Genomic DNA, 16,380 nt, shown 5'->3' with positions numbered 1-16,380 from the left:
CGACCTGATTCTCTTGGCGTGACAACCCTGCTTTATGAGTGGGGTTCTGGGTGCGGACTATAGCCTCTGGTCTTGTTGGCTTACCTCTCCCAGCCCGAAACCTTGCTGTACAGTATTTTTGGCCGGGGGTAGAGCCTTTGATCTGTGAGTGGGGGCTGGGTGAAAGAAGGGAGGAACGGAGCCCCTGTGTCGTTAGCCACACTCTCCACGAATGGTGGCTTTTGCCACTCTGAGCGGTGGTGAGACTAAGAAATGCCAGTGGCCTGCCCCTTCTGGTGCCAGGGATTTCAGGGATTAGGGAGCCTCATTTTCTTGTTCACACTTGAAATAGAGCTTCTATCTAGCTGACCTAGGGGCAGGGGCGGGAGGGTGCGGCTCATGACTCTGATCTACCAGAGTTGCTTGACTAAATGCTTCATTTGCTGTGTGCCCTTAGGACAATTCCCAGAGACTTTAAATGATTGTTTCTTTAGTAGTTTTCACCAGTTGTGGGTGTTTCACCAGGGAGCCGTTCTGCCAAGCTCCCAGTGCCTCTGTCCCGGAAGTGGAACGTCTGGGCTTTCTCTGGAGGGCTGAGGGCGTGAAGGGTGTTAAGTGATGGTGAAAAGGGGACCTTAAAATACTACTTTGACTGCGATTAGGTAACTGGACATCTACTTCGAATACCTGTATGCCATATTTTGTAGCTCTGTTGAATCTTCCTGAGTGTAAAACCCAGGTACATTTTTGTTACAGGTTAAAGAACTGTTTTCTTCTTTGGGCGTTCAGTGTAATATCTTGGAACTTGATCAAGTTGGTAAGTAGGATGGGTAGTGTATACTTTTGTTTTTAATAAACATCAACAAGACTAACTACCTGCCGTTTGCTTTGTTCAGTTCAATTTACTCTTGTCTCTTTGGGTTAGGCGAGCCGTCTTTGTCTACACTCAACCATGCAGAAAATAGAACACTACATGACAAATAACTGGGTGTAGATTTTTTTTTTATGTTTCTTTATTTTTGAGAGAGAGAGAGACAGACAGACAGAGCGTGAGCAGGGGAGGGGCAGAGAGAGAGGCAGTCACAGAATCCGAAGCAGGCTCCAGGCTCTGAGCTGTCAGCACAGAGCCCGACACGGGGCTCGAACTCACGGAGTGTGAGATCATGACCTGAGCCGAAGTTGGATGCTTAAACGACTGAGCCACCCAGGCGCCCCTAGATTTTTTTATTTATATGCTTTTCATATTTGAGGGAAGGGAGCAGGAGGAAGATGTATAAACGGCTAACCTTGAAACCCTTCAAGGCGTGTCATAAGTATCTGCCAACTTTCTGGCAAAATAGATTAAGCTGTTATAAATGAAAAGAAACTACCCTTACTTCCTGATTGTATTAGCCATGCAGGGAAACACAGGAACTTTTCAGCTTTACGCTTTTGAATTCTTGTCATCTCTCATCCATCCAGCTAATATTAACTGAGCACTTTACACATGTGGTCTGCAAGGGTGGGAACCAGGGTGGTGAACTGAAAACAGTTTAGTTTCTGCCTCCACCAGACTTCACCAACTCCTCTTAGCCTTGTCTCCTTAACAAGTGAAATGTTCCTGAATCTTTGAGACTTTTCTGCGGCGTATACCAAATAGGGGAGTCAGAGGTAGTCGTGGCCTTGTTTTATTTTTCGGGGTGGAGGATACACTTGGACTATGGGTCATAAAGATTTTTCACATGTAATTATAGGCAGTATTTTCTGAGTTATTACAGTTGAAGCAGATTATATCTTGATATTTGCTCTTTAAAGGAGATTCTTACCTATTTGTCTTGGCATGGCCACTGAATAATGCATCAAAATCTAATTTAGAAGGATTTGTTTTAAATGAATTTATAGATTTGCCTTTATTCTTTGTTTCCTTTGAAAATACATGGGTGTTTCCTCTTCTTGAGTCATCATTTTGTGAAGTTATATAATATATAAATATGTAAATACTGACCTTTTATGGCTGTGTGCATGTGAGCGTTTGGTGTTGTAACACTTCTGTTCAACTCCCAAAAGTTTGGAACCCTTTCAATGTTTTTACATATTTAAGTTTTTATTCTTCAGATGATGGGGCCAATGTTCAAGAAATGCTGTCAGAAATCACTAATCAGAGAACTGTGCCCAATATTTTTGTGAATAAAGTGCATATGGGTGGATGCGATCGAACTTTCCAGGTAAAAATAGTATTATATGTTTTTAATGCTGTTTCTTCAAAGTTTGTTTTCACATTTATTCAAAAGGGGTGAGAATGGCTTTTAGGAGTCTATTCATTTGTCTTTTGGAAGTTGTAAAATGGAAAAGCATGTAAGAGAGTTATCAGATCATCTTGAAAGTAGTGATAGATGAGATTGCTGTTTCTTTTTTTCATTTTTGTTTTAATGTTTATTTTAGAGAGAGAGAGAGCGAGTGGGAGAGGGTCAAAGAGAGAGGGAGACACAGAATCCAAAGCAGGCTCCAGGCTCTGAGCTGTCAGCACAGAGCCTGATGCGGGGTTAGAACCCACAAACTGTGAGATAATGACCTGAGCTGAAATCTGGCACTTAACCGACTGAGCCACCCTGGCCCCCCAGATTGCTGTTTCTTTTTAAGTTAGATCCTTATTCTATAACTGCTTACTTTTATTAAAATCCTGTTCCCTTATAGTTTTTATGTATGTATGTAAGTGGTAGTAGTGATTAAATACTTCTATTTCAGATTGTAACTTAAAATTACATTTTCTTGGGAAAATAGATTGTCTGCATTGTATGTTAATCTATGATCAGCATTGTTATCTATTAACAACCTGCTTCATTAGTCCCAGAAGCCATCACCCAGTTCCCATGGAAGTATGTACCTTAATCTAGAGATCCCTAAACACCTACGGAGTGCTGGTCTTGCCACTCGTAACCTGGAGAAGATGTCAGAACGTAGAGTTCTGAATTCCACTTAAAAAAAACTTTTTTTTTAATGTTTATTTTTGAGAGAGAGAGAGAGAGAGAGAGCAACAGAGCATGAACAGGGAAGGGACAGAGAGGGAGACACAGAATCTGAAGCAGGATCCAGGCTCTGAGCTGTCAGCACAGAGCCTGACGCAGGGCTCGAACTCACAAACTGTGAGATCATGACCTGAGCCAAAGTCAGAGGCTTAACCGACTGAGCCACCCAGGCGCCCCATCAATTCCATTTCTTATGAAAGGAGCTGCCTTGCATGGCTGATGCTTAGGATTCACAGTTTCCTAAGGGCAGCTTGAAGTCAGGAGGCCAGAGGAGTCCTTCTTAGAATGTGCCAAAAGCCTCCAGGGACACCCATCCTTCGGGGGCCGTGTGGCCTGCGCTGAATCCCATAGTTAAGTAGCTTTTCCACTGTGCTTCCCAGGATGAGCTGGTGCCACCTGGTGTCCCTAAAGCCAGCGTTGTGGATGGAGCTCCCATCTTCACATAAAGAAAACTGTTGTTACCTCACACATTGAACGTCTAACCTCACCCAAGCTACAATTTTTTTTTTTTAATGTGTACTTATTTTGAGAGAGAGGGAGAGAAAGAGTGCAAGCAGGGGAGGGGCAGACGGGGAGGGAGACACAGAATCGGAAGCAGGTTCCAGGCTCCGAGCTGTCAGACAGAGTCCGACGCGGGGCTTGAACCCACGAACTGGGAGGTCATGACCTGAGCCGAAGTCAGTCGCTCAACTGGCTGAGCCAGCCAGGCGCCCCTCGCCCAAGCTACTTTGCTCAAAAGGCAGGCCAAGCCAGCAAGAGACATTGTGCGAGAGCCAGCCTTTGTGACCACTGTTGAAAGAAAAAGCAAAGTTTTGTGTTGTATAGGAAGGTTACTAAGAAGCTGCAAAATTTAGGTCAAATCATGAGAAACCAGGTAAAAATGTAAAGTGTATATCCTGCTGATGATGCAGAAGAGTTTCAAAATAAAGCCTACCACAGGTGAACAGAAGATAGAGGATTTTGAGAAATGATGCTTGGCTATTTTATATTTTACTGTACTGGGTTATGATATTTTGATGGTTAGACCAAGGCACATGACCTCATCTGACAAAAAGCCATGACCTGTGGGTTATTTGACACATGTCTAGATGTCAGGTGATAATGAACAAAAAATGTATGTACTTGGCATACATTCTATCTAGTTGGACCCCATTTGAATACCATCTAGATAAATTTATAATTCGAAGTTAGATAAATTAGAGACTGTTTCTTGTGCTTTTTAAAAATTTATTATGTCATTTACATCCAAATTAACATACAGTGCACCAATGATTTCAGGAGTAGATTCCCTAAGCCCCTCACCCATTTAGCCCCTCCCCCCTCCCACAACCCCTCCAGCAACCCTCTGTTTGTTCTCCATATTTAAGAGTCTCTTATGTTTTGTCCCCCTCCCTGTTTTTATATTATTTTTGCTCCCCTTCCCTTATGTTCATCTGTTTTGTATCTTAAAGTCCAATTAGAGACTGTTTCTAAGAGTTTTAGAAAAGCAATCCATGCTGATTAAACATAGGGTACAAAGAAACAGATTTTTAAAAGGTCATGCCATACTCTCTCCTTTGATTACACCGTAGGCACATCAGAGTGGTTTGTTACAGAAGCTCCTTCAGGAAGACTCAACATACGATTATGACCTCATTGTCATTGGGGGCGGTTCTGGTGGCCTTGCGTGTGCTCAGGTATGAAAATAATGAAACTCAGAGATAATTTTCCTGGCGATTGCCATAAGCACTTCTTCCCCTACTTTATTTATTTATTTTTTTTAACATTTATTTATTTTTGAGGCAGAGAGAGACAGAGCATGAACGGGGGAGGGTCAGAGAGAGAGGGAGACACAAAATCTGAAACAGGCTCCAGGCTCTGAGCAGTCAGCACAGAGCCCGACGCGGGGCTCGAACCCACGGACTGCGAGATCATGACCTGAGCCAAAGTCAGCCGCTTAACCGACTGAGCCACCCAGGCGCCCCCTTCCCCTACTTTAGAAAAGCCAATTTTGACGTTACAGTCCAAGGTTTTACTGTGATAATAAAAAGTAAAGGCTGTGTTCTTACATAGTCTTTTCCTTTCAGGGAGAGAAAAACTGGGGGATTGTCAGGAAAATGACGAGAACTTTATCTGTACCTTTTTTTTGTAGGAAGCTGCCATCTTGGGAAAGAAAGTTATGGTGCTAGACTTTGTGGTCCCATCACCTCAGGGCACGTCCTGGGGTAAGCGCTTTTGCCTTGTTGTTGTGACTTGTTTTCTGCTGTTTCCATACATCTTTGGCTTTCTTCAATCTAGTTAATCCTCATAACAGTCTCAAGAGGTACAACCGGCCTGTTTCATAGGTGAGGCAGGTTGAATAACTCATCTAAGATCTCATAGTTAACATGTGGTGATTGGGAAAGGGAACACAAAAATCACTAAGGAACATTTTGCAAAAAGAAAGAATTCCATGGTTCCAATATTCCAACACTCGTGCTGTAATAATTCTTGCACACCTGTGCTAACGTTTTCACTTAGTTGCAGTCACCGTGTATTTATACCATGTGGTGCTGACCTAAGCTTGCCTTAACACTGGTCTGTGTTTCTGTGTCAATTTCATAGCTGCTCTCCTAGCGGCAGGACGGTCAGTCCGGTTAGTGTGTGTGTGTGTGTGTGTGTGTGTGTGTGTGTGTGTGATTGTCCAGGTCACTTAGTAAAGTGCACGTTGGGCTTCCAGCTAAAGATGAGAACGTTCATCTTCATAGAACACACAGATTCTGTGTTGGATATTTTCCATTCGTGTGTCAGATCCATTCTCCGTGTCTCTACCCTGCTCTGTGCCCCAGAAGGCTGGCGAATTGGCAGCCTTGTCCCCTTGCTCAGCCAGTTAGTGGTCATGGGAGGAGAACAGAAGGAGGATGGTCTTCATTCCCTGACTCCGTCCCTGCTGGTCCCTCCCTGGTGGTCACTGCAGGTGTATGGAAGGCCACCTCCCCTTTCACGGCCGCCCCTCTGTGGGCTGTGCCACATGCTCAGTGTGCTTGCCCCTTCATGTGGGGTTGACGCTGGTCCGCTGTTCTGTCCCTCTTCACTCTTCGTGCCCACACCCCTGTAATCATTTCTCTATAAACTCTCCTCTGTTTCCCAGCTTGAGGGTGTCATCCGTTTCCTGCCAGAACTCTGACAAAATGTGAATGGGGCGCCTGGGTGGCTCAGTCGGTTAAGCATCCGACTTCGGCTCAGGTCACTGTCTCACAGTTCATGGGTTCGAGCCCCGTGTCGGGCTCTGTGCTGACCCCTCAGAGCCTGGAGCCTGCTTCGGATTCTGTGTCTCCCTCTCTCTCTGCCCCTACCCCGCTTGCACACACTCTCTCTTTCTCTCTCTCTCAAAAATAAACATTAAAAAAAATATTTTTTAAATGTGAAAATCGTGTTTACAATTCAAATGTACTCAAAAATTTTAGCCTAGAATTTCATACAGTAAAGCTAATCTGTCTTGATTTTCCTTGTAACATGTGGATGTTAAAAAATGTGTGTGTATACCTGGCTTTTTTTTTTTCTCCCTGTCTCCTCCTGCCCTCTTCCCTCTTTCTCTCCTGTCCAGAAATGTCCTACTTCTCTGGATGACCAGAAGAGAGACTGTGATCAAAGACAGAATTTTCTGATTCGTGCCCTGCACTGGAGCACTCCCGCATGGCCTGTTTTGTTCCGTTCAAGATTCAGAGTAGTGTCACCAGGGAGCTTGCAGTGGACCTAATGTTAGCTCAGAGAAGGAGTCAGACTTCCAGAGAATAAGGGCTGGAAGCTGGGGTTCCAACCCTCGGTCTGGTACCCATCTAATTAATCTAATACAGCTCTGATCCATTTAGGGGTCAGATTCAAAGGAAAGTTTTAGATTCTCTCCCCAGAAGACTATTCATATGTATATTTGTATTTTTAAAAATTTTTTTGATGTTTATTTTTTGAGAGAGAAAGAGAAACAGGGTACGAGCAGGGTGGGGGACAGAGAGAGAGGGAGACACAGAATCTGAAGCAGGATCTAGGCTCTGTGCTGTCAGCACAGAGCCCAATGCGGGGTTCGAACTCATGGACCATGAGATCATGACCCGAGCCGATGTCAGATGCTTAACCAACTAAGCCACCCAGGCGCCCCTGTACATTTGTATTTTTGCTCATCCCTGGTCTCCTTCATGGACTCAGTTAAAAAGTTTGAGTTAATCATGTGCATTTTTTTTTTTTTTAATATTTATTTTTGAAGGAGAGACACAGACAGAGACAGAGACAGAGAGTGAGCTGGGAAGGGGTAGAGAGACAGGGAGACACAGAATCCAAAGAGGGCTTCAGGCTCTGAGCTGTCAGCACAGAGCCTGATGCAGGGCTCGAACTCATGAGTCGTGAGATCATGACCTGAGCCTAAGTCGGACACTTAACCAACTGAGCCACACAGGTGCCCCAATCATGTGTATGTTTTTGTGGGGTGTGAGGTTGGCCCTATAACCATCTGAGTGTGTCATTTCCATGTTTCAACAACACCTGCTCCGTACATATGTAAAACCACACACATGCCGACACAGACACAGAGGAAACATTAAAACTGTTCTTTTCTTTCTTAGGTCTTGGCGGCACTTGTGTGAATGTGGGCTGTGTTCCTAAGAAATTGATGCATCAAGCTGCCCTTTTGGGGCAGGCATTAAATGACTCCAGGAAATTTGGCTGGGAGTATGGTCAACAAGGTGGGTAATAGTATATAAAAATGTGGATTGGGAGAAAAGAAGACAGAATGCGTTTTTTTTCTTTTTTTAATGTTTATTTTTGAGAGCGAGAATAAGCAGGGGAGGGGCAGAGAGAGCGAGACACAGAATCCGAAGCAGGCTCTGAGCTGTCAGGACAGAGTCCAATGCAGGGCTCAAACCCATGAACCATGAGATCATGACCCGAGCTGAAGTCGGATGCCTAACTGATGAGCCATCCAGGTCCCCTGATAGAATGAGTTTCTTAGAGAAAGGCTGGTGATTTATGTTACTGTAGTTGAGTCTGAAATTCATTTAATGAACACTTGTTAGGACCCCACTTTGGCACAGGGGTGTCAGGGGTGGTTGCTTTAAGCCTGGCCCTGCTGTCAGGGGCCTTGGTGCGTAGGGAGGGATTGTGACAGGTACAGCCATCTCAGACCCTTTGCAGAACATGAGAGAGAATAATTGCTATTTTCAGATTTCCTTTAGGTATAAAGAGAATAGAACAGCCAGGGTCATTGTTTGAATTTTATCCATTATTGTGATAACATTTTCTACTTCACCAGTGGTTATATATGTCTTTGGTTAATGAAAGATGGAAACCAAATTCGTGCGATAAATACTTCCGGGGTAGGCTCTGAGGATACAGATATGAGAAAATACGGCTCCTTGCCCTTAAGCAGACCACAGTCTGTTGGAAGAGAAGAGAAGAGAAGCGATTCCATGCACTGTAATTCATGGTGAGGTTTTGAGGATTACCTTCAGGGGGCACTTAAGGTGGCCTTGAGAGTCCGAGGTGGAGGAGGTGACCCTTGAGCTGCATCTTGAGGGCCACAGAGAAGCGGGTTGTTGAAGGTAGGGAGCAGCTTGCTCTGAACTGCCGAGCTGTGAGAAAACACGGAGTACTTGGCGGATAAGTGAATGGCTGGCATGGAGAATGGGGGAGGGATGCTGGCAGAAATGAGGTTACAGAGAAGCAGTTGTGAAGGCTCTTCAGTGCCATCTGAAGGAGTGAGGATTGACTCCAAAGGTAGTAAGAGAGCCATCGAGTGTCTGTAGGAGAGGAACCTGAACCACAGTTTGGATTCTGGATCCCTCTGGTGGCACCAGGGAATTTAGCAGGCTGGAGGTGGGGAGGGGGGGCAGGTCCAAAGACATGGAGGTGAGGTGGGGTGCTGTTACCTAACCCAGAGGAGAAAAGGACCAGGCCTGGGCAAAGGCTGGATTCAGACTGGAGAGTATGAGGTGGATCTCAAGGATTTAAGGCCTGGAATTGACAGGCTAGGAGTGGATCGGTGATTTTGTCGCTTTAGAATAACAAATACGGAATTAAAAAAAATTTCAAGGATTTGTCTGTCTCCCCAGAGATTTTGACTGAAGAAATGTGTGCATGAGCGTGTCCTTGCAGGTGATTCTGCCAGGCCCCCCAGGTCACAGGTGGGGTAGACGGTGAAGGAGAGGAAGGAATCCAGGAAGAGGGACTGGGCGACAATGTAGTGTTTTGGCCGAGCTGGAAAACACGGGCAAGTGTGAGTTAGTGGCCAGGTGTGGTTGGAGTTCAGCACAGTGAGTTGTGGCTGGACAGACTCTTCACGGACAGATTTCCCCAGATGCTCAGCTCCATGGAGAGCTTTCGGTCCAGTTCCAGGGCCAACTGGTTGTAGATAAAATGAGGTGTCTGCATTTGATAGTTTAGCCACGGGGTCGTCTTCACCTTCAAGTTTCCTGCTCCCTGAATTCTGCATCTTGCGTGGATTGTCCACCTTGGGCCGCTGCGGAACATCCTGGTGGAGTTCGCTATCTGGGGACAGTTTGTGCTTGAGCGAGGTCTGGGCAGGGCCTGGGTTTGCCACCCACACTGTAGGTGGCGGTTCAAGTCTTAGGAATTGCTGAGAGGGGCCAGGGAAACCCTCTGGGTAGAAAAGAACAGAAGACAGAGACAGGATCCTGATAAGGAGTGGGCGAGGAAGACGAGGAAAACTAGGAGAGGTGTGTCATCGGAAGCCAGGAGACCCTAGATTTTTAAGGGCAAGATTCCAGGCATGGGGAGTCTCAGCCAAGAACGAAGTGGAGGGAAGTGCTGCAGAAAAGGCCAAATGAGTTGGAATAGGGTTTGAATTAGGTACATTTTAGATTTGCAGTTAGGTAGTTACTTGGGTAATCATGGCCAAGTGGGGAGAAAACACCAAACACCCTGAGATGGAGAAAGGCCATGAAGGATGGAAATGTGCAGGTGGCCTGTGATGGGGACAGCCAGGCAGGGCTGTGTACAGGCGACACGCCAAGGCCGGGTTCCCCACGAGCTGAGAACTTGGTGTGTCAGCCCTGTCCGTGCACACTGCCCTGCATTGCTGGGACTCTGCACTTTCAGGAAGGGACAGTGGGGCAGATGTTTATGCCACTTTACCCCCCTGAAGGGCCAGATTATGTCCCTAAACTCATCTAAAGGCTTAATATTCCTAGTTTCCTGGAGTGAGTAAAATCTTATATTAGATTCCTCAAAGTTCCACATACAGAATGTTTCTAAGTTAATTTCAAGGTGCTACACTAAGAAATACTTAACCAGCCATCACATGGAATTTAGAGCTTAGTTTTTAGGCATAGGCTCCATGGAATGGCCAAGACAAGTCATAGATTAAGGGGTAAGAGAAAGGAAATGAAAACATGCTGAAATCTTGGTCTGGGAGAATGTTCTAGATGCTTTCATTCTTGATGTTGGCAGAGAAATATGGATTAAACTGAATTTAAAATGTATACATAATTTCCAGATCAGAAATTGAATATAGAACTTCCAAGAAAAAGGGAACAGGAAAATGTACAAAGAAACAGCATGAAACTCATTTAAAACAAACAAAAAACAACCCAGAAAGCAAGATGGCAGACGCAAGGGCAGTCTTCTACATATTCGAATAAAGCTAAATGAGTCAGCGTCTCAAGTTGCATAGACAGAACTCATCCATGTGCTTTTGCAGGACACACAGCTAAAACAAAAAGAGATAATTTTTGAGAATATAGTAATTTAAAATTTTTAAATGGCAAATTTAAATTTTCCAATTTAAAATTGATGGGAAATTTGTAAATAGGTGGGAAAAGATATATCAGGGAAGTGAAAACCAAAGCAATACCAGATAGGGAGACTGTACAAGGCAACACACACACACACACACACACACACACACACACACACACACAAACTGAGGAGTTAATGAGTTAACACCCTCCCCAAAATAGAATCAATGAAAAACACCAAGAATATATTTGAAAATGCAAATGAGTAGGTAGACCTTTGGCAAATCCAATCAGGGGAATAGGAGAGAGAATTCATACAACTATGTAACATTAGGTGTGAGAAAAGAAATACAACTACAGGAAGAGAAGAGAGAAAACAAATTCAATATACAAATTAGTGTTAAGCATATTAAATATCTCGATGAAAGGGAGTATATTCTAAGAAAATATAGATGACCAGAATTGACTTGAATTATCAGAGAAAACATTGCCTGAGGACAATTCATTCTCCAAGAGACCACAGATTCACATGTAAATTTCCTCAACTCTTCAAGGAACATTTTTTCTGTATTTAAACTATTCTTGAGCTTAGGAAAAAATAGAAGGGTTCACTTTTTTTTTTTGAAACTGACATAACAGTGATACAAAAAGATAGTGTAAAAATAGAAAGCTATAGGCCACAGAGGTACCAAATTTCTAGAAAAAACATTAGCAAATCCTCTCCAGCAGTGACTAAAGGGATACACTGTGACTTCTGAGGGTTCGTTCTGGAGACACAAGAGTGAGTCATTAGGAAACCATAGTAGGGATGCTAAAACCCACATGATGACCTGGATTCCAGCTCTGTTATGGCCTAAAATAAATAAATAAATAAATAAATAAATAAATAAATAAATAAATGCCTGTCATTAAACTGAGCAAAGAAACGGACACTTCCTTTACATGATGAAGAAAAGTCAGATGTAAATATTTGATGGAGGGGCACCTGGGTGGCTAAGTTGGTTAAGCATCTGACTCTTGATTTTGGCTCAGGTCATGATCTCAAAGTTCATGGGATCGAGCCTCACTTCAGTCTCTGCACTGACAGTGCAGCACGGAGCCTGCTTGGGTTTCTCTCTCTCTGTCTCAAAATAAATAAATTAAAAAATGAAAATAAATATTTGGTGGAGAAGAGCTTAAGGCATTTACATTAAAGTCAATAATTAGGGCGCCCACTTCCACTACTAATATCTGCATTGTTCTGGGGCTTCTGGCCAGTGCACAAAAAGGAAGAACAGGAAAGAAAAAGTACATACTTGAGAAAGAGGAAGAAAAAGAGAGTGTAAACCTGTCATGTATGTATATCCGCAGTTACATACACGATCGTATACGAGATACCTAGAATATGTGAGAGATCGAACTAAAAAATGTTAGAACTAATAAGAGTTGTATGGAACTGTTGAATCACTAAATTGTACACATGAAACTAATATTACACTGTAGGTTAACTAACTAGAATTTAAATTAAACTTAAAAAAAACGGAATACCATATCAGAATTTCTCAGACTTGAAACATGGGACTAGTAGGAGCTACAAGTGTAATCTTAGAGGACTTTGAGTTCATAATATTTTGTAATCGTATTTCCTTTTAAACAAAAATCTACCACATGTGAAAAAAAAAGAGTTCACTCAGTGGCTTATAAGGTATATGTGCGAAAATCAGTAGATTCATCACATCAACAATACGAAATTAAATATTTAATGAAAATCGCAACAAAATGATAGAATAAGTTGGGATAAATTTACTAGGAATGGACAAAATAGATAAGGAAAGTATAAAAGCATAACAAAAAATATACTGAGAATTTTAGATGGGATGTCTCAATATTATAAAGCCGTTATCTCAAAATTATAAATGTCTCAACAAATTTTTTTTTTTTTTTTTGGAACTTGACAGATTATTCTAAAGTTTGTATTGAAAGTGAATGTGTGAGGATAGCTGCGCAGCCTTTGAAAAGTGTGGAGAGTAATTTTTCCCATCAATAGTTAAAATGGTGATACTATTACAAAGCTAAACAGGTGGATAAAACAGTAGAGCAGGTGGTTCCAAAGTGCCAGTCCCTGGATTTGCCACATTAGAATCTCCTGGGGGATCTTGTCTTGGCTCCATAGGTTTGTGGCAGGTCCAAGAATTTTTATGTTTCAGCCTGATTTCCCAGGGGATCCTGGACTGAGAAGGTCCTTGGGATAAGGCGTTCTTGAAGGGTTACAAGCATAACTTTTCCAGCTTATAGGGGAGGAGGGATCTTAGGATATGAGGACATGTGCCGCTGTGGAGAGGCTCATCACTGCTGGGTCATTACCTTCTGGGCTCAGGGTGTGGGGGTCGGGTAACTTAGCGACCACAGTGACCCTCTGGATTGCAAGATCTTAGGAGACTTTGCTGCATATTGACATCCTAGAGGGAAAGATATGATATCCAGGCCATGAACTCGCTGGGTACATTCCTGATGAGTACTGAGGCCTTTCTTGAGAGTGTTGGCTAGGGTGAGTCACGAGACGGGACCTGAGGATGAACCCAGCGGACTGGGTTTGCCTTTGGGAATCTCTTCCAGTTTGATGGGAGCCCCGGGCTGGCCTCTGTGTATTATAAGCATGGTGCTGCACAGAGACTGGTTTCTCCTTTGGGAACTAGCATCAGCAGACGAGGTGGATGAACACCAGGAAATAAATCCCGTCTAGAAGATCCAGGATGACGAGAAATTCTGATTCCAACAGCTCCTGCTCCACGTCCAATAGGAAATGAGCAAACGTTGTGATACACATGGTGGGCAGCGGTGAGCACTAACCACACCGATTATAAAGCAGCATAGGGTCTTGGCTCTCATAAAACCACCTCCAGGTGAACTGAAAGGAAGGGGCCCAGGCTGGGCTGGTCAGGAGGATGTGTGGTGCTCGCTGACCTGAGACCCGCTTCTCTTCACATCCGGGGTGCCATGTGCGCCAGGCCTCCTGGAGTGCAAGAGTGGCCGTGGGGTGCTCCTGAATGATAATCTTCCTGCCTTGTGATGTTTTGGACTGGTTTCCCCATTCTCCTCTCCATGGATGTTTTTCTTCTTTTCAGACGTTTTGCTTATGTTTTGTAATATTGAAGAGAAAGAAGTATAAACTGTGGCCTGAAAAAGATTGAAGTCTTGTGTTCCCTTCTTTTCTTTTTTTTATAAATTTTTTTTAATGTTTATTTATTATTGAGAGACAGACAGAGAGAGTGTGAGCAGGGGAGGGGGCAGAGAGAGGGGGAGACACAGAATTCGAAACAGGCTCCAGGCTCTGAGCTGTCAGCACAGAGCCCGATGCGGGGCTCGAACTCAGGAACCGCGAGATCATGACCTGAGCCGAAGTCGGACACTTAACCAACTGAGCCACCTAGGCATCTCTTGCGTTTACTTCTTGATTGTTTTTTTTTAAATAATTTATTTAGTTTTTAATTTACATCCAAGTTAGCATCTAGTGCAACAATGATGTCAGGAGTAGATTCCTTAATGCCCCTGACCCATTTAGCCCATCCCCCCTCCAGTAACCCTGTTTGTTCTCCATATTTAAGAGTCTCTTATGTTTTGTCCCCCTCCCTGTTTTTATATTATTTTTGCTTCCCTCCCTTATGTTCATCTGTTTTGTATATATATACACCACGTCTTCTTTATCCATTCATCCGTTGATGGACACTTGGGCTCTTTCCATGCTCTGGCCATTGTTGATAGTGCTTCTATAAACACTGGGCTGCATGTGTCCCTTCGAAAGAGCACACCTGTATCCCGTGGATAAATTCCTAGTAGTGCAATTGCTGGGTCGTAGGGTAGTTCTATTTTTCGTTTTTTGAGGAACCTCCATACTGTTTTCCAGAGTGACCCCACCAGTTTGTATTCTCATACTTCTTGATTCTTAAAGCAGTACACAGTATGGCTTCCATGTGGTTGTATATGATTGAGCATTAAAAATAAAATCCAAAACAAATAAATAAGTAAAAATAAAATAAAATAAAATCCACTTTATATATATATACAATGGAGTATTACTCGGCAATCAAAAAGAATGAAATCTTGCCATTTGCGAATACGTGGATGGAACTGGAGGGTATTATGCTAAGTGAAATTAGTCAGAGAAAGACAAATATCATATGACTTCACTCATAGGAGGACTTTAAGACACAGAACAGATGAGCACAAGGGATGGGAAGCAAAAATAATATAAAAACAGGAGGAAGGGGGACAAAACATAAGAGATTCTTAAATCTGGAGAACAGACAGAGGGTTGCTGGAGGGGTTGTGGGGGGGGCGATGGGCTAAATGGGGAAGGGGCATTAAGGAATCTACTCCTGAAATCATTGGTGCACTATATGCTAACTAACTTGAATGTAAATTGAAAAAATAAATAAAAATAAAAATAGAATCCATTTTATGCCTTCACTCTGATTATTTATTTTCAGTGAAACACAACTGGGAGACCATGACAGAAGCAATTCAGAACCACATCAGCTCTCTAAACTGGGGCCACAGGTTGTCCTTGAGGGAAAAGTCTGTGGACTATGTCAATTCCTATGGAGAATTTGTTGAACATCATAGAATAAAGGTACTGTTTGTCCATTGCTTTTCTTTACTGTTGCTGGAACTTGCCTTGATCTAAAAACTCCACGTTGCATGTTAAGGGCTGTCGTTGATGTATGCACACACACGGCCTTGAGTGCACTCGCTTCTTCCCCAGTGTCGTTGATTCCACACGCCCTGCCGAATTGAAGGAATTGCCTTTCGAGAGAGCCCTTAATTTGAGGTTATTATTTGCCTTTTGATTTTATTACTATCTTAAAAGAAAACGTTTAGACTAGGTAGTTCAAAGTTTAAAAGACTAAAACTAAAAATTTTAGCAACGTAATTCTTTTTTACAATGAAACCTTGGGTGGGGGGGATGGGAAAAATGGAATAAGTAAGTCACAGGGATAAAAGATACAGCCTGGAGAATAGAATAGAATAGCGTGGTGTTGTATGGGGACCGATGGCAGCGACACTGGTGGTGAGCACAGTGTAACCCATGGACTTGTGGAATTGCTGTGTTGTACACCTGAAACTAATGTGACATTGTGTGTCAATGGTACTTCAGTAAAAATATAATGATTAAAAAAGTAAGAATAAAATGAAACCTTAACCAGGACTCCAATATATTATTCATAAAAGCATTAATAAAAGTAGCACGAAAATGAGCATATTTTATAATTTTGTAATGTTTACGTATCGTAAGATCGGCACATAAGGAAAATGAGATCATTTTGATGAACACAAAAATTTTAAATTGGAGTTATAAAAGACCATATAACCCTCAACACCTAGTGTTCTTTTGAACTCTGCTTTCATAGCCCAGTGTGCAGTGTTCTTGGTGGGATCTGAGGTTATTTTGTAGTCCTTTGTTATCTCTGGAAAGGTATGAGGCAGTCCACTCAAAGCCGCCCCTTTTGAACCCACACGCTGTCCAATTTGAATTCCGTCAGTCACATGAGACATAACAGAAATATGGGTCAGGTAGTTTCATTTCTCAGATTGTGACATGCCCAGCACATTTGGTTGAATAGAAGCCTGTCGTTCACAACCGTAGCTGCCTCTTGCATGCTTCCTCATTTACTGATAATCGGTGTCTGCTCAGTTAATTTCAGGTTTCTGTCCCT

At 43.1% G+C, this 16,380-nt stretch overlaps 1 protein-coding gene across 1 annotated transcript in view; it reads left to right on the top strand.

Annotated features, from left to right (window-relative positions):
• Positions 1-491: 491 nt before the first annotated feature.
• The window catches only part of TXNRD3 (thioredoxin reductase 3), a 53,617-nt gene continuing 37,728 nt past the window's right edge, over positions 492-16,380 (top strand). The window contains exons 1-7 of the mRNA XM_040463266.1: positions 492-641; positions 736-796; positions 2,074-2,183; positions 4,556-4,660; positions 5,116-5,188; positions 7,559-7,678; positions 15,154-15,296. Coding sequence (XP_040319200.1) covers positions 2,097-2,183; positions 4,556-4,660; positions 5,116-5,188; positions 7,559-7,678; positions 15,154-15,296 — 528 coding nt within the window. The 5' untranslated portion in view covers positions 492-641; positions 736-796; positions 2,074-2,096. The remainder of the gene's footprint in view (positions 642-735; positions 797-2,073; positions 2,184-4,555; positions 4,661-5,115; positions 5,189-7,558; positions 7,679-15,153; positions 15,297-16,380) is intronic.

The sequence above is a fragment of the Herpailurus yagouaroundi genome, unplaced genomic scaffold (genome assembly GCF_014898765.1).
Source record: "Herpailurus yagouaroundi ecotype Mexico unplaced genomic scaffold, PumYag 387, whole genome shotgun sequence".
Classification (NCBI taxonomy): Eukaryota; Metazoa; Chordata; class Mammalia; order Carnivora; family Felidae; genus Herpailurus; species Herpailurus yagouaroundi.
The sequence above is the reverse complement of the archived record's forward strand: the minus strand, read 5'-3'. Positions and strand labels throughout refer to the sequence as shown.